At 41.5% G+C, this 23,031-nt stretch overlaps 1 protein-coding gene across 1 annotated transcript in view; it reads right to left on the bottom strand.

The window, feature by feature from the left end:
• Nucleotides 1-6,407: 6,407 nt before the first annotated feature.
• Hgd (homogentisate 1,2-dioxygenase) overlaps nt 6,408-23,031 on the bottom strand; it is a 49,831-nt gene continuing 33,207 nt past the window's right edge. The window contains exons 8-14 of the mRNA XM_042668640.1: nt 22,422-22,501; nt 21,731-21,830; nt 19,304-19,428; nt 15,264-15,368; nt 13,026-13,152; nt 8,749-8,930; nt 6,408-6,774 (exon numbers count right to left, since the gene is read on the bottom strand). Coding sequence (XP_042524574.1) covers nt 6,628-6,774; nt 8,749-8,930; nt 13,026-13,152; nt 15,264-15,368; nt 19,304-19,428; nt 21,731-21,830; nt 22,422-22,501 — 866 coding nt within the window. The 3' untranslated portion in view covers nt 6,408-6,627. The remainder of the gene's footprint in view (nt 6,775-8,748; nt 8,931-13,025; nt 13,153-15,263; nt 15,369-19,303; nt 19,429-21,730; nt 21,831-22,421; nt 22,502-23,031) is intronic.

The raw sequence follows: 23,031 nt of genomic DNA on the forward strand, positions 1-23,031 counted from the left end.
AAGATTGAAATCTCACTAGGGCCAGTCCTTGATTTATTTTCCTTTTTATGCTTTGTAATTCCTAGGGGCATCTAGCAGTCTCTCCATAACTTAAAGAGTAGATACAGAATACTTGTTACTCATCTTAATATTCTTCAGGATAATTAATAAGGTAGTTAAACTAGAAATGTATACAGGAAGCTTTACAATCAAATTTGTTGTCCATATTTTTCAATCATGCAAAATATGGACAGCACTTTAAAGAGGCTAAATATACGTATATAGGTATATTAAAAAACATTCCAGATTTTCAAAGCCTCTACTGTCCCTTTCTACTTCTATGTTTCAATTTCCTTGGTAGAGTGCTGCCTTGTACCTGTCATTCTGACTATAATCCTTCCCACTTTCCTGTCTGATTGCTTTGCTTACTGCCAATTTTTTGGCTGAGATAGAGACTCCTTATTTTGCTGATACTCACGGTGGCCTGGAGAAACACCAGGCCCCATCATTGCCATGGAGACTCTACATTGGAATTACCAAGATAGTGCAGTATGAATTAATATCTATCTCATAGCCAAGCTTCAGGCTCAAAGGATTAAAGAAAGCTGAACATTTGACATCTGACCTGCAAATTTCCCTGGAGACAGATGGCTCATAGGATGTCTATGACAAGATTTCTGGGACAAGCTTGGCACTAGAGTTTAAGCTCACTTTTTCTCATAATCACAAGGAGTATCACTTTAGTTCTGAGTCAATTCTTTACTTCATTTCTTATAATTAGTTCTAGAAAAATATTGGAGCTGGAAGAGGAAGAAACTGGCTTAAGCTGCTCAAGAAATCAATACAGGAGGGACTCAGGGGCTGCAGTCTGGCATGAAATTATGGAGGGAAGAACAAGAAAGCAGTAGAGGATTTCTTTTGAAACAGCACAGTTAGGCACTTAAAAAAACCTTGAATTGTGTGTGCCATACAATTAAAAGTGGGCATTTAACTCATAGTTTATAAAAGATGCTGTAAACATAAAGTATTATTTTTTAGGGTGGACTTTGGTGGAATCAATAACCATGCAACTTTTCCTTTAAAACTACACAGTATAGAATGGTGGCCTAGAAGTGATTGAGCCTTCCTGAAATTTGGCTCAAGATGAGCTGCAGATGCTGGAGAGATACTTTTTTGGAGACACGAGGGGCTGAAGTACCTGTGTTCTATTGAATTCTTGTAGAATAGTGGGTTTCATCCTTCTTGGGCATTGGTCCAACACTGAGCCTGTCATTGCTAAGGATATTAAGAAGATAGAGCTTATTCTCACAGGAGCTCAGACTGGCAGAAAGAGAGAGAGAGAGAGAGAGAGAGAGAGAGAGAGAGAGAGAGAGAGTGTCATAGTGGCCAGTACTTATGAAGCTTTGACTTATTCTCAAGACACAAAGTGAAACTAAGGGTTTTACACAGCTCTCCAAATACCTCAAAACTTCATTGTAAGTCCATCCTACCACTCTCATGCAGATGATACTTGAAAGGATTAATAATCTGCCCACAAAGCTAATAGAGCTAAGGTAAGACATAAAGCTAGGCAGATTGACCCTGGAGGACTTTGAAAGGTGTAAAGATGGATGGGTGGGGAGTCAGGTGCTGAGAAAGGACACCTATTCCATTGTGGAGGGCCTTCAAGATGTCACCTAGAAAGCAGGGATGCCCTTGCACAGAATATTAGAGCTAAAAGAGTTGTTAAAAGATCTATCTCACAGCTTAATTCTATAAGAAATATCTACGTGGGAGACTTGACTGACCAGTGTTCAGGCCATCCTGATAGAAGATTATAATTCTAGGTTTTGATTAGGAACTACTGCCTGCTCTTATTGTCATTGGCACCTACTTGTGATTAGAAGTGACAGACAGGTACTAGACAATTAACAGCTAACTTTCTGACGAGTGAGAGAGATAGAGACAGAGACAGAGAGACAGAGAGACAGAGACAGAAAGAGCCAGAGAGACAGAGAAAGACAGAGAAAAGACATGGGAGAGAGTTGTAGGGAGAAATCAAGCAGATGATTGACACATTTTGTGTGTGAAGTACTGGCAGATTTGGCACTTCCTGGGGATGTGTTCAAACCCAACACAGACTGTATTATTTATTCTTGCTGAAGTTCCACCTGAAAGTGCTCATGGCCAGCACTAGCTATTGCCCACAAGACCTACTTCCCATGGAGACCCTTCCTGTCAAGGAGGTGGCATGACCTCAATCCCAAGGAGTAAATCAGGAACCAGGCATTGGTGCCAGATACACATTTGACCCTGTCTGTCTAAGACCTAAGGAGAAGTCTGTGAGGGAGGATTTTCTTTACTAATTAGAAAAATAAAATTTCCCCATGCCTTTTGCTTTCTCTCCTTCAGATGTGAGGTCCTGAAATAAAGATGGTGAGATAAACGTAGCAAGAGTAGAATAACAGAAAATCAGAAATAAACTGGGTCCAGAACAATGTTGTGCCATCATTTTCCCCATAATGAACTGACCACCTCAGACTTCTTTAATGAGATAAAGTCTTAGTTGTTAAGCTAGTGTTAGATTTTCAGACACTTAGAATTGAATGCACTCTGTTGATACGTAACTTTTTAGTGAGAAGTAGTGCCATAAAATATATCTGTCCTTTAGTTTTAACTTCATTATATTATCTAAAATGAAAGCACTTAATGCTCATGAATGAGTGAAACATTCCCATTTGTTAAGCTTCTTTTCTAGGGTTAGGATTGATTCTACTTCTCCCACCCAAGGTTTCACTGTTAATAGTGTAATGGGTCATGTCAAAGCTTCTGATATAACTCCAGTTTAAAAACCTAGATTTGGCTAATGAGAGTCCCACGGGCCTCCATGATTAGGCAAAACTTTTGTTACATAGAAACTACTTTTTATCAAAAGCTCTTTAGATTTTGTCTTAACTTCCACTTCAGTTGGTCTATTAATATACATTGCTGAGATTTTTTAAATTCAACTTTGGTATAGCTTCTTTCTCTTGAAGCTAAAGATGACAAAAGTGTCTAGGTTTTTTTTTTCATATTAGTAACAAAGTATCTTTCCAGGAGGGCAAATTTTCCTTCAAACCCAGTAATGAAAACTCACCACTCTGGGAAATCTTAACACAATAATTAAATGATTTAACTTATACCTTACATTTAGCCTGTATTTGCTAATAATGTTCCATAGCAGGTACCTTCTAGGGGCCCCGCCATTACCCTGTAGCCTGCTTTTCCTTCTGGGTTACTCCTTACTTCATATTGTCCTGTTCTGCTTCATGTTTACTGGGGAACTTGGAGCTTTAGGGATTAAAAAAAAATCTCTTCTCTGATGATCCTGGAAACCTTGGGTAAGACTGGGGTCTGAGGTTGGAAACAGAGGGTATTTTCACTACTAATTTTAACTTTGTAAGTCAGTGGTCCTCACCCGAGTTGTTTCAAAGAACATTCTCATCCTTGGGTTGTGTCTCCTGTGTTACTGGTTTAGTTGGTCTGAGGTATACCCTGGGCACTGGTTGTTAAAGATGTTGGCTGGTGAGAGGTCTGGAGTCTGGCTGAACCCCACTGTCTGTTGACATTCCACACCGGATACCTTTGTTGGGGAGCTGACCTGTGTATTACAGGATGTTTAATGAGTTCAGTGCCCTCTCCAGTTGTGATAACCAGAAATATCTCTGGCCTTTGCTGGATGTCTTGGGCTGGGCTGGGCTGGGGGAAGGTCTTGAGAACCAGTGGTTCCAAGCCATTGATAGTAATCTGGTTGTGAGAAGTCTCTCAAGAAGAAAACGAAGACAGGCTGCTGTTAAGATAGCTTAGTTCACTGCAAAATAAACAAAGATACCAAGGGAGGCTGCCCTTCCCCCCATTATCAGAGAAAACCTAATTAGGGTGTTTTTTTTGTTGTTGTTCTCCTTTAAGGTTTTTTTTATTGTAGACAAAGAAATGGTATATGTGTCTTGGTGAGCATTTTTCTTGGTGAACAGGGAATGAAGGAAATGGTATAAATTTTCCTTGCTGATGAGACACAAAAAAGGAAATGAAATCTTTCTTTTAATTAGCACGCACAGTCCAGGCCTAGGTGAAGTATTTCTCAGGATGGGGATTTGCTTCCAAGAGTGGGAAGATAAAAGTCTGACAACTGAGGTGCTAAGTCCATGAAAATCCAGGATTTGCACGGTCCTTGGCGGACTTCGCCACCCAACCAAGGATCTAGTGAAGGGAAATAGACCAGAGCTGAGTGTGCATGACATTTGTGAATAAAATATTTTAGTGGTTCTCTTAGTTTGGCATCATATGGATCCAGGAAGCACCGTAACAATGCCGAAGTTGGAGAAAAAGAGAGCAAGTAACAGGGCCACTCATAAGAAGTTGCCACCATGGGCTCATAGAGTTTAAACCTTCTGAGAGTTGCAGGGAGCCAGGGAATAACACAAACCTCAGGTACAGGGCAAGAGGGCTGCTATATTTGCCCACAAATTCCAATTGGTCATTGGGCTAAGGACTACATCAGGGCAGACACTCCTCAGCACTTTAGTTGAATTGTGGTTCACTGGAAGGCAGAGTGGCAGATTGCCCGTAGCTGAGGACAGTCTTGGGCAGTGACTGCTACTTGGATGTGGGAGACCATGGTGGATTCTGCTACAGTGATCAGTTTTAAAGCTTACTTAAAGGTATTAACTGCTTTGTTAGTTAACAATATTTAATTCTTAGTAAAGACCTTGTATAAGGAATATGAGGAAAGCATAACAAAGGTAACTGTAACCCTCAAAGATACCTGAAAAAAATATATGTAACTATGAAATACCTCTGTAGAAACCTATCAGACATCCCAGCCCCGCCCTCCACCCCTCTCCCTCATGCAGTGCACCCAGTCCACCAAGTCCTTTTGGGTGCATTCTCAAATATTCTGGAAATTATCTCCTTCTATCTCTGTTGATACCTTAGTTCAGGACTCATGCAATGGCCTCCTCATGGACTTTCCATACCCATTCTTCTTTCAGTTCCTTGGACCTACAAAGCATTTAGTTGAGGTATCCCTCCTCCTCATCCCACCCAACCCCAGCTCTACCCTCCCATTTGTTCCCTCCTGTCTTTTAGATCTGGCTAAATGAAGTCTTAATTGAAGATTTTTCTTTTCTAAAGAAAGATCTCCCCTGCCATACTTCATCCCACCTGTTGTTCTAGCTTAACTCCTGCTCATTTTCTTAGAATGTTTTGGTGGTGGTTTACTTTGTCTCTTTCTCTCTAGAATGTAACCTCTGTAATGGCAAGGGCCATGTCTATGTCCTTTAGCTCTGCATCTCTAGGGAGTTGTCAGGTTAGCAAGTAGATATACATGATTCCAAGCTAAATTCAAAGTTCATGAATAATTTTTAATCTAAGAATTTCAAAAAATTGCAAAGGACATACAAACACTAAGCATTAATTATGGTTTGTCTTAAATTCAAGCTCAATTAGCATCTTGTGGTTTATCTGGCAGTCCTAATCTCCAGGTCTTGACGTATATCTGACTTTCACTACATTATATTGAAGGAAAACTTGATAGCAGCATATCAGAATTGTTGCATGGCAACACTGAGGAAATGTACTACAACTACAGAACTGAAGCAGCAACCAGCATCATTCTGCATCATATTTGTGCTCTGATTTGAACATCTTCTCAGTCCAAAAGAAGCCAATCAACTCTCACCCAAAGTCTTGGGGGACCCAGTGTTGTGCAGGGGAAGCGGACCACAGTAAGGCAGCTGTGAATTACACATTTCCATGTAAGACCCTCTCATTTTTGTTGTGGCCCCATGCTAGAATGTTGATTCCCTTTGGCCCTGACTTCCCCAGATTGAGAGTTCTCAAAGGAAAGTGCAGCTTCCTTTTCAGCCATGTGTCACCAACGTCTTGCTCTGGAGTGGTAATACAGACTGAACATGTTACCAGACAGAGAAATGAGCAAATAGTAAGATGATCAGCTTGACCAACACTGAGGAGCTTCCTAAGAGGAGGGACCTTAGTTGCACAAACAGGAGCAGTTTTAGACAAACCAGGCGAGTAGGTTACCCAGTGAGTGAATTATTCTTTCTTCTCGACAGACCTGAGGTGGCCAGGGATGGTTGGTCCTGGTCATACTGGCTCCTACATGATACCATGATTAAATGCCTACTGTCTTGGCTGCTCATCTGTTTTAAGCTGACAGATGTTTGGAAGTTTTCTGAATCCCTTCAGTTCTCCATGCTTTGATTAGCTCCTAAGAGTTTGATCCTGGGTGTCAGCCCCAACTCATGATCTTAGTGCTTGTCTTATCCTTCCTAGTCTCTGACTGATAGTTGGACTTGTGCTACTAGAATGAAGGCTCTCAGTTTAAGCACCCACCAGTCTTGGCCACTTATAGGTCAGGCTCATCAAGACGTGATTATGGCTATTTACCACTTCCACAGAACATTACCAGGTGTTTATTGAATAATTAAATGGATGGTCATGGAACTTCCCAACCATATTTTCACAAATACTCTGAGTTTCTTGACTATGAAATGTGAGTTTACATTTTATCCAAACCTTCCCCTCCACAACATCAGAGAGCATACACAAGATTCTCTAGGAAACCATACAAATTCATTCTTGGTTATGGTCAAAAGGCTCCAGTCTCAATTAAGGTCCTGCCGACTTCTTGGAATTGGGGGTGAAATGGCTCTTGAGAGGTTCCCAGCACTTGTAGTAATTCTCATCCAAACAACTGGAAGCTTTGAGTCCCCATTTGGTGACAGCCAGACTTAGGGAAGATTCAAACATAAATGCCTGCAGGAAATGGGGGACATGCGAAGAAAGGGATGAGGTAGACAGTAAAACACATGTGCTTAGATGTCATAAGAAGATACAGGCAGGCAAAATCTTGGACTAATAGATCATGTTACTGGCATTGTGAGAAAAGGAAACCCAGTCCTTGGATCCCAACTCAAACCTGATGAGATCCCAAATCAAAGCTGATGAGATCTTAGGCAAGACTTTGAACTAACCAAGACCTTGAGTTCCATTTTGTGGGATGGAATTAGACACTTGGGCCTCACACTGTTTCTCATAGCACTATGGAACTATATTTGCTAGTTCCAAGGGTGAGAGAATGCTGGAATATTCTTCTCAGGGGCTGTTGATTAGCCTGACCAAATCCTTGTGACAATGGGCAAACCCCTCATTTCACAGAAGAGGAAACTGAGATTTGAACTTGCATTTTGAAGACTTTGACTAAGAAGTCAGGAAAAGGAAAGGAGTAGCAGGGGAAGTTGCTTAAAGAAAACAGGAATGGCTGCAGCACTGTTTTTTAAAGCCATATTTCAGCTGCATGGAGTTATATACACACACAGCACTTAGGAGGCTGATGCAGGAGAATCATGAGTTTGAAGCCAGCCTGAGGTACATAGTAAAACCCTGAAAAAAATAACTAAAGGAAAAAAGGCCTGGAGGCATATCTCAAGTGGTATTACTCTTAACAAGCATGAGGTCCTGAGTTCAAAATCCTCAGTACCACCACCACCACTAACAACAACAAAATTTCCAGGACCTGGACATTACCCAAAGTTCGACTACTGAAAGAAGTGTCCCTGTCCTGTGCCTCACAGTTGTAGAGCATTGTTCCTTAGTCATACAACTACCCAGAGACAATTTAGGGCACTAAAGGTTCTTGAGGAGTCACTCTGGGGTAGCCCAAGCACTTCTGGGATCTGTCAGAGTCAATGTGTTTGCTTAACTGAGATTGTCAAACTGTGTCCCATAGAAATCCCTCAGAAGTCCTGGCAAGAGAAACAGAGCTGAAGCCAAACATGTGAGAAGATTTTGTGTCCTTCTTTCTCCAGAGCTCTGCTACCAGCTTTGGCTGCAGGGTTGGGACCGAAACTAAACTGCATTGGCTAGATGGACGGCTAACACCCACCACCTAGGATGTTTACAAGCGGCATGGAGTCAGGAAAGTCTGTGGTAGAGATTTTGAACTAGGTAGCATTGAAGGCATTTGTTTAAAAAATGCAAAGCAAATTTGCAGGTGGTTTAGAATAAAAATTACCTCCTATGGTCCATTAACTCTAAGAATATAAAAATAAAATAAGATCAAGTGCCGCAGCCAACTGCAATTGTGTTCAACCTCGGTGTTTACAGCCTGACATGAGAGGAATACAAAGCAGGTTTTAAATCCCATCCATTCCATCCCAGGCCAAAACAGAACAAAGGAAAAGGAGGAAACATCTGAAGACTGCAGCTCACAAGCCTGACCCTTCAGTGCTTGAGAAACTGGGTGAGCGTGGCATCCTGCCTCCCCTGCTGTTGTGGGCCTCCATGACTGCTTGACTCCGAGACAGAACACGCACAGGGCTGCACATGAATACAGGAAGACCCCTCACCCAGCATGATAATAACCTTGCATTTGAACTGTATTGAACGACTGTGCAATAAGATCAACTCATAGTCATCTGTCATGATAGATCGCATACCCATTCTGAAGATGGGGAAAATGATGCATGGAGAAGTTAAGTGACACAAGCGCTAAGAGCTAGAATTTAAACTCAGATCTGACTCCAAGTACAAAAGGCTTCCTCTACTACCACAGCGGGGATGTAGCATTTGCACAAAGCCATGTATAGACATACATATAACTATGTACATACAGACACACAACCCTCCTCTCTTTACTCCACCTTTGTCTCTTTGAAGAAATAAAAAATAGATGATTTTTCTCTTGACAAGGTGGGGAATCCAGCTCCCAGAGCCTGGCAGCTTGCTTACCATGGTGCCATCAGCAATCCTCTCAGGCTCCAGTTTGGCCTTACTGGCCTTCTCAAAGCAGTCAGCATCAGGGCCATGAGGGGTCATGGCACTATGCAGGCTGCCACCCCCTGGCAGGAATCCACCTGGCTTGGCCTCATAATGACCTTTGATGAGTCCCATGAATTCACTCATGCAGTTCCCTGGGAAGGTTGAAGCAATATTATTATTATTATTATTATTGTGTGTGTATGTGTGTGTGAGAGAGGTAATAGAAAGATGTAATAGAAAGATTGATATTGATGTAATAGATGTAATAGAACTCTGGATTCAAAGTCCATTATCAAAGCATAATCTATGTGACAGAATCTTGGTCTCTGCAAAATACAGACCTTAAAAGCTATTTATCATAACAAATACCAGCTTCTATAGCTGATAAAATCATATTCTTCTGTTCTAGAATTCTTTTTTTTTTAATTTAATTTTATTTGTGAACATACTGTACAGAGGAGTTACAGTTACATGGGCAGGATAATGCGTACATTTCTTACCAAGCATTGCAGCCTCCTCCTTTGTTTATCCTTCACATCCCTTCCCAGCCTCCCCCCTCCCCCCCAATCCCAATCCTTCTCCTTCCCCCCCCCCCCCCGCCCCGCACCAACGTTGTAAAGCTCGTTTTGGACATAACAACTTGTACTTCTCATTGTTGCAACAGGTCCACCTGTATCCTTAAACAACTGGTTTTTCCCCATCTCCTCCACAAGTTATACTGACATCAAATATAGTGAAAGCAGGGGTTATTCTGTGGGGGAGGGACATACAAAGCAACATAGAGATAATCTTATAAATGTGTTAGAAACACATGCATGAAAGAAAAAAAAAACATTAAAATACACATCTAAGGGTTCATTTTCCTGACATCACATTATCTGACCTTTTCCGCTTGACTCATACATATACTAGATATTACAAATAAGGGAAACCATGGGACCTACGTTTCTTTGGGCCTGGCTTACTTCACTTAATATAATTTTTTCCAAGTTTTTCCATTTCCTAAAAAATGGGGCAATGTCATTCTTTCTGATGGAGGCATAGAATTCCATTGTGTATATATACCACATGTTCTTGATCCATTCATCTACTGAGGGGCATCTGGGTTGGTTCCATATCTTAGCTATGGTAAATAATGCTGCAATAAACATAGTTGTGCTGGTAGCTTTAGTGTGGTCTTGTTTGTAAACATTAGGGTAAATGCCCAAAAGTGGGATTGCTGGGTCATAGGGGAGCTCTATGTGAAGTCTTTTGAGGAACCTCCATACTGCTTTCCAAAGTGGTTGAACAAGTTTACATTCCCACCAACAATGAAGTAAGGTTCCTTTCTGTCCACATCCCCTCCAGCATCTGTTGTTGTTAGAGTTCTTGATTTTTGCCGTTCTAACTGGAGTGAGGTGATATCTCAATGTTGTTTTGATTTGCATTTCTTTTATGGCTAGGGATGTTGAACATTTCTTCATGTGTCTATTGGCCATCCTTCTTTCTTCTTCAGAGAAGCTTCTCTTTAAGTCTTTCGCCCACTTACTTATTGGGCAGTTGTTTCTTTGAGGATTTGTTGTTGGGTGGTTTAATTTTTTGAGTTCCAAGTATATTTTAGATATGAGACCCTTGTCCGTTGTATGGCTAGTAAAGATCTTCTCCCAGTCCGTGGGCTTTCTATTGATCTTGCTCTGTTCTAGAATTCTAAATGGAAACAATATCACCTCTATTCCATACAAAGATTTTCTCTTTTCTTTTTTTTTTTTTTTCTTTTTGGTCCAGTCGTGGGGCCTGAACTCTGGGCCTGGACGCTGTCCCTCAGCTCTTCAGCTCAAGGATAGCGCTCTACCACTTGAGCCACAGCACCACTTCTGGTGTTTTCTTTCTTTTTTTTTTTTTTGCTTCTGTGGTGCTGAGGAATCGAACCTAGGGCCTCATGCATGCAAGGCAAGCGCTCTACCACTGAGCCACCTTCCCAGCCCTCTCTTTTCTTTCTTTAATTTTTTTGGTAGTATTTGTAGTATTGGGGTTTGATCTCAGGGCCTCGTGCTTGTTAGGCTGGCACTCTACCACTTGAGCCATGCCTCCATTTCTCACACAAAGAGTTTATCATTCCTGGCAGTTACTCCTGGGCTCTGCCTGCATGGGCTATGATAGGCAAGCATTCTACCACTAAGCCACATTCCCAGCCCTGCATGGGTTCTATGAATGGAAGTGTTTTGCTCTACAAAATAACCCATCATATTACTTAACAGCTCTGGGTGTTAGAAAGCTTTTTCTACATCAAATGGAAATGTACTTGCATATAGGTTAAATTTATGAGTCCTAGTTTGCTTTCTAGTGTCACAATTTAACAAAAATCACCATACTTCCATACTTTCAATCCTATAAAGCTATAAGTAAATCTATAAAAGAAAGCTTCTTATTAAAATAATAACACCTCTGCAACAGAATAAAAGAAATATAAAACCTAAGTGAATTTCATTGACTCTCCATCTCTATCCACTCATCTACTCTTCCCTCTGATAATCTGTTTCTCACTCCATCCATCTACCCATCCATTCATCCATCCAATGTATACAATTAGATATTGTGGTAAGTACTGGGATATAGAAAGATAAGAAAGGGCCCCCTTATGGAGCTGGGAATGTGGCTTAGTGGTAGGGTGCTTGCCTAGCATGCATGAAGCCCTGGATTCAATTTCTCAGTTTCACATAAACAGAAAAAGCCAGAAGTGGTGCTGTGGCTCAAGTGGTAGAGTGCTAGCTTTGTGCAAACAAAGCTTAGGGACAGTGCCCAGTCCCTGAATCCAAGCCCCAAGACTGGCAGGGAAAAAAAGGTCCCCTTAAAGCTACTCAAAGTCTGCCTGTGAGAGAATAGAGAGTGCAAGTCACAGACTACAGAGGGAGAAATAAGAAGTAAAATAGCACCATGTTCTGTCCTTCTTGTATAATCAGCTAAGCAGTGACATCTACCCTTCCCCAAATACTCACTGCTGCTGTAGGGCCCCTATAAAGGGACATAGATTTGGCAGCCCCTGCAGAGAAGGTGACATCCAGATCACAATGTGTAGCAGAAATAGGGAAAGAGAAGCAAATGGAAGCATAAAGTGTACATTTTAAAAACAGCTGTGCTCATGACTTAAGTTTGCTGTCACATTCCCCACTGCAGAATGAGTCCTCATGGTCACCTTCATGGCTTAATTTGAAGAAGAGAGCAAGATGGAATTTGGCTTTGATCTGAATATGAATTCGGGTAGCAATGAGATTGGTGATAACATTTCTACATCACTTTCCTTATTTCAAAGGACAGTGGGAGGGTAAACCTTGCCTTTCTGATTAAAGCTGAGACTCCTTGACTAAGGTACATTCAAAAGACTGCAGGCAATATGTCTACAGAAATAACTTCTCACTTCTCTTTTAAAGTCACATCAAAATAGTAGGAATTTTTGAGTATTGCTAAAGCAAGAATTTTTTTTTTTGCAGGGGAAGTGCAGGTCCCAGGGCTTGAACTCGGGGCCTCTTTGTTCCTGAGCTTTTGTACTCAAGGGTAGTACTCTATCACTTGAACCATGGATCTACTTCCAGCTTTTTGGTGGTTAATTGGACATAAGAGTCTCATGGACATTTCCTGTTCAGGCTGGCTTGTAACTGTGATCCACAGATTTCAGCTTTCTGAGTAGCTAGGATTATAGACAAGAGCCAGTGGTGGTCATCAATAGGTGAGATTTTTAAAGAACTTGTACCAGGACATAAAACTGGCCAATAACCATAAGCCAAGTCACCATATTATTAATGAAATAAAAGGAGTACATTTTTAGGTCTTATTGTAGTCAACAAATGCTCTGTAGAACCTCCTTCTAGAATAGTCTGTCCTCTAATACATACCTGAATCTGCTTTGTCCTTTCAAAGTAATGGGAGAAAATACCTTTTGTTGGCTATTGAACTATACTCAGAGAATGAGCTTTCCCCAAACCATGCTACTAACAACCATCAGAAGAAAGACCTGAAATGTACAGAAACTCCTTGCTTTATACTTACCAGCCTTTCTGTCTTTCTTTAAGGTCAGAGGAATGGAGATATAGGTTTAGAGTCAATGCCCTAGTACCATCCCTGCAGACATTTTGGTTTTAAAGTAGCTTAAAGTGAGGGCAGTAGAAATAATACTTTCAGGGTCCAGAATGCTGGCTGTATACTTATTTCCAATGCACAGTGCTTACTGTATGCCACTGTTTCCAATGTGCCTTGGTAAAAGAGGGACTTACTATGGTAATAAGGAGGCCTGAAGGTTTTATCGGCCACCCCCCATCGAGGTGGGAAGATGACAAAGTCAGCAATGGCCACTCCAGGACGCATAGACTTGGCAGTCAGCACAGTGAAAATGGAGGGGTCCTGTGAATGCACAAGAGAGACTCAGTGTAAGTGCAAGGGAGGTAGGTGGATCATGGCACACGTGTCACCCGCACATGGAGGTTTTTTCAAGTGATGGTCTGAATTCTGATCAAATGACAGGTCAGCAGCCTTCTAAGGAAGGTGTGGTAAGTATTCATCTGACTGTCTCCTTGTGTGTGTGAGGCAAAATAAATTCACACCAGCTAAGAGGGTTGGTTCTGAGTTACTTCATCACGTCACCAAACCCATACTACATGCACCCAACTATCCCAGGGCTCTGAGAGCCAAGGCACCTGCTTTCTAACCTCAGAAGAGCACAGCAGGAATTCCTGGTAGAAAGAATCCTCCCCTCTCCCCTCCCCAAATAAGGTAAAACAGAAATAAAACAGCATCTAGAACTAGGTGATGATGTAGACCTATTTCTCTTTGGAGAATGGATCTGAACGATACCATTTACATCACTAGTTTTGGTGTGCAGTATGGAGGGGTTGTGTAGGTTAAGAAACGATATTATACTTTTAAAAGAACTTTAGATTCCTTCAGTGGAAAGATTGATTTAACTGACATCAAATACAATGTTGCCTTGGATGCCATGCTAATTATGTAGGCACTTAAAGATGATTGGATCTTTTCTTCCCTCATCTTTTAGACTTAATGAAGAAGAGAAGAAAGTGATTATTCCTACCTGAAAGAACCAAGGAAGGATTCAAAGAGGAGGTGTTAGGTAAGCTAAGTCTTAAAGAATGAACAGAAGAAAGGAGAATGGAAGAAAGCAAAAAAGAGACGAGAGAAAGAGAAGAAAGAAAAAGGCGTTTTATCATGGAACATGGGAAAGACATCAAAATTCACTGAGATTTTGTTAGGAGAGAAGGTTAAAACCCAGCATCTATATTGACAGAAGGAAGAGGGGCAAGATGTGGTGTTGTAAAATGAGCCTGGACCAGATGGTAAAGAGCATCAAATACCACGCTTCAGAGCTCAGACTTAATCCTAAACCACAGGGAACCTTTTGAGGGCTTCTTAAGGTAGTGGTGGACTGATCAGATCTGTGTTTAGGGAAGAAAACTATAGCATCAGTACAGAGAAGACTGCACCTGTATAAATTCAGATGAGAAAAAATATCAGTCCTTATTGCTGGGAGATTTAATATTTCTCTGTTATGGGAAATGGTCTGAAACTATTGAAAGAAGGGAAAGGTAGTAGGGCTGAAATAAACCTTTATCAGTGTCTCATGATACTTTCTCGTGTTGTTTTGGGCTTGGTGTCTTGATTTTCTTTTCTCCTTTGGTTTTATTAAGAGTTGTGGTTGTTCAGAAAGGTAGTTTTGTGCCCCCTAGAGATAAGCTGAATTGGCTCCAAGTAATCCTTCTGCCTCTGATTCTCTGGCTCCTACCCTAATTATCTCCCAGCTTGTGGGTTAAGTTAATCTATTATGAACTAAGCTGCAAAAGTAAAGATCCCCCAGGATCTCAGAACTAGCCCTTTATCAAGAATATGGGGCATTGGGGGCCAGCATTGTAGACCAGGGACCTGTTTGTGGCCCTGTAATTGACTGAAAAATATGAGCAAGTCTGTACACTAGGGTTTCTTTGGTTCACGTTCAAACACTAAACATCATGGGTAACTTTAGAAGAGGGCTTTTTCCTCCATCACTGCCAACCCCAGCCAAGCAGAGGAACTTAGATAGGTGGCCACAGCAAGTGTCAACTTCTGAGCATTGGGAGAAAGATAGAGACTTTTCCAGTTCCATAAGTGATCTTTTCTCCTGGCTCTGGCCATGAATACTAGCAGTTAGCTAGTGTGTGTGTGTGTGTGTGTGTGTGTGTGTGTGTGTGTGTGTGTGAGAGAGAGAGAGAGAGAGAGAGAGAGAGAGAGAGAGTTTACCCATCTATGGGAGTTATGGTTATTCTTACAGAACTAAGCTGAGTTCATGAATGCATGTCGAGTATCTGACCTCGCTTCCTCATCAGCTATTATTTATTCCTTTGCCAAGAGACAAATACCTATATCTAGGCCTTCCAAGGGTGATTTTGGAAGTGTCAGATTTGTGAAGGACACAGTCAACTGTGGATCCCTTCCACCAAAGGGTGCCTCATCCTGGGGAATCTTACCGCATGGTCAAAGGCCACTGCGTTGATGACCATGAAATTGTCCAGGTTGTACTTGTAGGGCGTGTAGTTTCCATGCCAGGCCACAACATTGAACGGGGAGACATCCTAATCACAAAAGGTAGGAAAAGAAGATGATCCTGGTATGTAATGTTTTCATAGCTGTCATCCTACAATATGTACTAGTATAACTCTCTTTTAATTTGATATTAATGTAAACTTCATTATAGCCTTGTTTAGGAGAGTATAACTCTTTTTTTAAAAAATAAATGTATCCCAAACTGGCATAGAATTCACTATGTAGGGATGGGAAGGTAGCTCAGTGGTAGAGTGCTTGTCTTGCATGCATGAGGCCCTGGGTTCAATTCCTCAGCACCACATAAACAGAAAAAGCAGGAAGTGGCACTGTGGCTCAAGTGGTAGAGTGTTAGACTTGAGCTGAAGAGCTGAGGGACAGTGCCCAGGCTCAGAGTTCAAGCCCCATGACTGACAAAAATAAAAAAATAAAAATAAAAAAGAATTCACTATGTAGCTCAGGCTGAACATATATGATCCTCCTACCTCCACTTCCTGGATGCTGGCATTGTACCATCATATCTGGCCAGAAAAGTATAGCTCTTTTTTTTCCTTTTCCTTTTTACTTGTGCTAGTCCTAGGACTTGAAACTCAGGGCCTTGGTGCTGTCCCTGAGCTTCTTTTAACCAAGGCTTCTGGCTTTTTCTGTGTATGGGGTACTGAAGAATCAAACCCAGGTCTTCATGCATGCTAGGCAAACACTTTACCACTAGGCCACATTCCCAGTCCATCTCTGAGCTTTTTGCTCAAGACTAGTACTCTTCCACTTGAACAATACCTTAATTCCTATCTTTTTGGAGGTTAATAGGAGATAAGAATTTCATAGACTTTTAACCCCCGCTTTCACTATATTTGATGTCAGTATAACTTGTGGAGGAGATGGGGACAAACAAGTCGTTTAAGGATTCAGGTGGACCTGTTGCAACAATGAGAAGTACAAAATGTCATGTCAAAAACGAGCTTTACAATGTCGGTGGGGGGGGGGGGGGGAAGGATTGGGTGGGGGGGAGAGGGGAGGCTGGGAAGGGAGGTGAAGGGTAAACAAAGGAGGAGGCTGCAATGCTTGGTAAGAAATGTACGCATTATCCTGCCCATGTAATTGTAACCCCTCTGTACAGTATGTTCTCAAATAAAATTAAATTAAATTAAAAAAAAAAGAAATGTACGCATTATCCTGCCCATGTAATTGTAACCCCTCTGTACAGTATGTTCTCAAATTAAAAAAAAAAAAATTTCATAGACTTTTTCCTGCCTGGAATGGCTTAGAATCACAATTCTCAGATGTCAGCCTCACAATTCTCAGACGTAGTTAGGATGACAGGCGTGAGCCACCTGAATCATTATGAGGTTGCTTCTCCCAGGTTTTAGCCTCAGATCTATTTTTCCATAAGCTGTAGCTGCCTTTGATACATGTGCTGCAGAAGCATAGCACATTCATCAAGCAGTGCTTTCAACAACTTTTCACATAGCTGTGGGAACCTGTGGGTGCCACCAATTCTCAAACAATCAGGATTATTCTTTTCTGGGGCAGCAGGCATTTGCTAGGACATTTCCCTAGGTTGTTGTAGCTTAACAGAGCCTGATGAGTAGACTTCTAAGAGTTCCAGTCCCAGGAATGTGCAATTTCAGAGTGATCCTAAGGTGTTTCATGGTCCTTGGAGTGGGAGGGGGTAGGGTGGGAAGGCTCTGTGTTCTACTATTGAAAGGTGATCCTCACTACTGCCAGGATCTATATGAAAAAGAAGATCCAACTCAAGGTTCTCAAGTCTTTAGTAAACAGACTCTTCACCAAGGTATAGTTAGGGCTAAGTGGAATGATTTAGAGGTGTTAAAAAAAAAACATCCTCATTCCCAGCAGTGAGATCACATAGCCTTTCTGAGCACTAAGAATCAGGGAGGGAGCCAAGTGTGGCAGCTCATGCCTGCAATCCTAGCTACTCAGGAGGCTGAGACCTGAGGATGTCATTTGAAGCCAGCTCATGCAGGAACGTTCTTAAGACTCTTATCTCAAAGTAATTTCCAGAAGTGGAGCTGTGCTCAAGTGGTAGAGTGCTTTGAGCACACACATGCACACACACACACACACACACACACACACACACACACACACATACACACAAATACCTCAGGGACAGTGCCCAGGTCCTTAGTGAGAGAGAGAAAGAGAGAGAGAGACAGAGACAGAGAGAAAGAGAGTGACAGTGAGAGACAGAGAGACAGAGACAGACAGAGACAGAGACAGAGAGAGGATAATAAAGGAGGGAAATATTGTTACAGGACTCTAGCAAGAGCCAGAACCACAAAGAAAGGTTTCTCAGTTGTATGTAATGCGGGTAGATATTGAACAACCAGCTTTCTGGAACAAAAAAGTTCTGATTTATAGTGTTGCCTATTTCCAACATGTAAATATTTTCACCACGACCATATTTGTTTTTAGTTATTTTTCAAATAAATTCTCACATTTTTATGTAGGTCAACCTGGATCATGATTCTCCTATTTCCAGTTTCTGAGTAGCTGAGATAGCAGGCTTATTCTATCCCACCCAACCCACTAATTGAGTTTGGGGTGGGGGGGGGATGTCTCATCAACATTTTACCCAGGCTGGTCTTAAACTATAATCCTCTAGATCATCACCTCCAAAGTAGCTGGATTACAGGAGTAAGCCACTGCACATAGCCTCTTTATTATGATCATTTTGAGCTACCAATGTGATGTTATAGAACATGAGTTAAAGAGGTACACATACCAGCTTTTGTGGTTGGCACTTCTTGGACTGCCCAAAGGAGCCAGGCCTTGCCAGAAACACAGTCTCGGAAAGGGAGGAAGCAGGGAAGACATATTCTACATGTTTTCCTCCTGCTCCCAATTTTCTGTGGAGCAAACTCAACAAAGTCCAGTAGACTAAGGAGCTTAGGTAAAAGTGCCCAGGGAGACCAGCCTCATAGGCTCATATTTTGACCGAGAAGAGGAAGTGGACAAGGGCCACACATAGAGAATAACATGGACCCAGGAAAGTAGAAAAACCATTCAGGAGGACCTGCTACTACTTCTAGATTAGTGGCTTATGTGTATCTTAAGCGTAGGTCAAAATGATCTGGGAAATGGGATTGTGCTTAGAATGAATTCAGGTTTCCACCTCTTATCCCTGGAGGTTATCCTCTTTGGGCTGGAATATTCCTAAGGATCTGAAGTTCACACGAGCTTTACTGAGGGGTTCTGACACAAATGGTCCCTGAACCACTGTGGAGAACTCTCACCCTGAGAACATGAGGGTAATAATGTGTCTGCTTCAGGGACTAATTTTAAGTGCCAAACTGGTTGACCTCTCTTGGTTGGAATGACCTCTAGGTGGACAAATGTAAGCTGTGAAAAAGTAGAATGAACAAAATCAAATGAACAAATGATAACGGGTTCTTTTTTAGCTTACCATAACATATTAACATAGTAAGTAATAATCCTTTTGTTATCCTTTTATTATCTGGATCTTTATGTCTTGATTTGAGCAGGCTAGAAATATAAAACAAGCAAAACTAATTGACAGAATTCTATCTATTTTGTATCAACCATTACTTGTGTTTAAAATAGGGTGATCATTGAGGAATATCAGTCTTGGTTGATTTCCTAAACTCATTTTCCCTTCCTCAATCAATTATTCTGCCTGTATATTTATTAAATGACTATAGAGATCTACTTATTGCTAGGGTTTTCATTGCTAGATGACTGAGAAGAACATAACTTGGGAGCAGACAGAGAGGGGTTTGAATTCTGATCCTACCACTTAATAGGATGTGGGTACATAATTTAGCAAAACCTGGCTTGCTTTCATGATCTTGAATAAGGCAAATAATATCCTAACGTAGTACCTTAATAGTATTACAAGTTGCATGTAAAGTACCCAACACTGGCCTTCACCAAGTGCTCATAAACTATTCATTCCTCCCCCTTGCTACTAACCCTCTCATCTTACCTGTTTGGCAGCAAACAGCTTGCCCTGGTATTTATTAATCACAGTGTAACCACCTGGTACTTGGCGATCTTCATACCAGGCAACAGGTATCAAGAAATCACGAGGATTGGCCAAACCATTAGCTCCTAGAACACAGTAACCCCAATCCCATTTAGACCTGTCTGAAATAACACAGGAAAGATGCCTACAAAAAGAAAGGCCTCCTTCAGTGTCAAAAGCTACTCTACAAATGGCCTTTATTGGGCAAAGATTCACTGGATTCACAGTGAGATACCTTTCTAGGATGACCAAAGGAATTTAGATTGGAAATATATATACATATATTTATAGATATATATGATCATTATCAAACCTAGAGCTGCTGGTTCATTCCTGTATTCTTAACTACTCAGGAGGCTGAGATCTGAGGATTATGATTCAAAGCCAGCCTGAGCAGAAAAGTCCAGGAGACTCTTACTCCCAATTCAACAGCAATAAGCCCAAAGTAGAGGTGTGGTTTAAATGGTGGAGCAGAAAAAAAGCCAAGTGACCCATGGTTTCCCTTATTTGCAATATCTAGTATAGGTATGAGTCAAGCGGAAAAAGTCAGAGAATGTGATGTTAGGAAAACGAACCCTCAAATATGTATTTTAATGTTTCTGTTTCTTTCATGCATGTGTTTCTAACGCATTTATAAGATTATTTCTTTGTTGCTTTGTATGTCCCTCCCCCACAGTGTAACCCCCGCTTTCACTATATTTGATGTCAGTATAACATGTGGAGGAGACGGGGACAAACAAGTCGTTTAAGGATTCAGGTGGACCTGTTGCAACAATGAGAAGTACAAAATGTCATGTCAAAACCAGCTTTACAATGTCGGGGGGGGGGGGGGTATGATTGGGTGGGGGGGAGATGGGAGGCTGGGAAGGGAGGTGAAGGGTAAACAAAGGAGGAGGCTGCAATGCTTGGTAAGAAATGTATGCATTATCCTGCCCATGTAATTGTAACCCCTCTGTACAGTATGTTCTCAAATAAAATAAAATAAAATTTTAAAAAAAAAAAAAAAGAAAAAAAGCCAAGTGAAAACACAAGGTCCTAAGTTTAAGCCCTAAGTTTAAGCCTCAGTACTGAGCAGCCTGAAAAACTATTTGCTCAGCTAAAATAATAAATAAATAAAAAATAAACCTATCTGCCCCACAGGGAGAAAAGTATTCAGGACTTGCCTATTTAGCCCTGCTTAGGAATGAGAGTATTCTCTCTAGAGAAAGAAAATAAATTGAAAGACCAAATACAAAAGGGCCAAGTGCAAAAAACATAATTTAACTCTGAGATGAGAGACCTGGAAAGTGTTTTATCATTTCCAGTTCCTGGGGTTACCAAAAAAAAAAAACCCAGCTGCTTGGTAAATTATATATATTTTCCAGAGGGTGCTTGTTCCATGGAACCTAGAGGCTCTGCTGCCTGCAGAGCAGCAGGAAGCCAGAGAGAAGTTGGAAGAGTGGGTGGTGAGCAGGATGACAGACGGCCCACCAGGGCTCCAGCTGCCTCTGCCGCCTCCCACCTTCCTCTGCATATTTGGATCCCCCAGGGGAGTGACCAGAAGGCACATGCTGGTCTGTCCCTGTTTTGCTCTAAAAAGCTGTTGACAAGGAAGGAAGAACTAAGAGATAGGGCCAGAGATGAAACCAAGGGCAAGTTTCCCAGCTCTCCTTGCGCTCCAAGGGAGATCTGAGAACAAGGGCTCCTCACTCACACCTTCACTTCCTTCCTGTGTCTCCTGCCTCTGCTGCCAGGAGAATGGAGAGTAGGAGACCTTGATTCACCTTTGGAAGCTTGAGTCTGCCTCTTAGGACTGTGTTTTCCAGTTCTTCTAGATCACCTTCTTTATTGTTAAGTGTGGGGGTTGTAGTGTGTGCAGTGGGCAGGTGAGGTACTTAGTCTACCTGTCATCCAGTCCACTCCCCCTTTCCATTGGGTTAGAGCCCTATCCATTTCTCCTACTTTACTGTCTGCACACAACCCATTCATGTAAGAAAACAGTTATTCTTGTATACTTTGGCTTAAGCTTTCCCCTTTTCTCTTTACATCTTTGGAGATTAGTCAAGTCTCATCTCTTCTTGGAACCTATTCCTGATGACACTATCAACAGTCATCCAAGCTTTTACATTCTCTGCGGTGTTGTGGTATAACCAGAAACCTACTCTATATTGTTTTACATCACCAATAGTATAATTTATATTCTAGAGAGAAGTTCATGATGTTTTGATTTGGACCATTCTGTCCTGTATTCCCATATTCTACAGGAAGATACTGGATCTGGAGAAGCTGACTGAAAAGGGAAGTTGAAATTTGATCAAGACAGTGAGGGAGAAGTGTGTTTAGCTTTCATGCAATGATCCATGTTCTAGATCTCAAGTGAGGCCTAGAGGCTTGGAGTGGAAGATTTACCAATAGGTCCCAGGTCAGGTAATTCAAAATGGACGCCATAGACCTCCAGGATGTAGCCCCTGGTCTCCTCGAAGACATCTATGCTGAAGCGCATTCCCCTCTGGAATGGATGGAGACACAGGTATACCATATTAAATCATACTTGCAGTTCTAAGCTGCCCCAGAGCCACAGTCAGTCCCAAATGCACAAGTAAAGCTGTCGTTTCTTGAAGCATGATTGAGAGGCAACCAGGTCAAAGATTTGTGAAAAAGAAAACATTAGAAGTTTAATCACATATGTGACTCAAGCTATTAGTGGTCTAAGTTCTTTCTGGGTCCAGAGATAACAACAGCCCCCATTCACCTAATCATAAAAGAAAAGACAACCCTCTGCCCCCCAAATAAAAACCAAAACCCTTTTCTACTTCCTACCGTCAACCCAGTCTTATGCAGAATGGGGGAGGAGGATGCAAACATTTAGGAGAATGTACCGATCAACACTCTTTTCTTTGTGATTGTGTGCTGCATTAAAACAAAGTTGAATGCAGCCTGCTTCCCTTTCAGCACATACAGCCTTCTGTATAACTCATACTCCTCCTTGCTGCCCAGACATGACAGAGAGGCATTTCAGAGTTGGAAATAGCAGTAGCTGAAACATCCAATTGCTCCCAAATTAGGGAGAGGCAGCGAAGAGAGGGGGCACATCACCAACCTGAATGACGCAGATCTCATTGGGCTGCACAAGGATCTTGCCAAACTCGGTGTAAATGAGAAGCTTCCCTTTCTGGGGAACTGACAAAAAAAGACAGGGCAGTGGTGAGCAACCCTTTTTATGTGAGAACCATTTCATGCAGGCTTAGGGCCATACTTGCTTTTTATTTCAGATGAAAAAGAACATTATTGTATCTCATGGGGGGAAATGTATGTTCTGACCATTTCAGTGAGCTACTAAGATGATATAGAGTAATTTTTAAATGCTTCAAAATGATTCTCCTGTTTTTGGTTGTCAGGTTAGCAATGTGCATGTATATGCACATCTTTTGAACTGACCACACTGCCCCAAACGCAGCCACAGAAATAGAATGGAAAAGTACTCATTTCTGACAATTTTAGCAGAAGGTTGGCATTTGAATGTCTAATGTTTATGTCAAAATATCAATAGTAAAACCACTAAATGGAATGGAAAGATTCAAATAGTGTCTGACAGATCTTACATTTCAGATGGTCTCATGAAAATTTGTAAATGCTATTATCAAGGACAAATGGGCTTCTCTTTGGTGAATCTGAAGGTTAATGGAGTACTTCTAATAAATTAGTTACAT

The sequence above is a fragment of the Dipodomys spectabilis genome, unplaced genomic scaffold, assembly GCF_019054845.1.
Source record: "Dipodomys spectabilis isolate Male_0828 unplaced genomic scaffold, ASM1905484v1 ptg000017l, whole genome shotgun sequence".
Classification (NCBI taxonomy): domain Eukaryota; kingdom Metazoa; phylum Chordata; class Mammalia; order Rodentia; family Heteromyidae; genus Dipodomys; species Dipodomys spectabilis.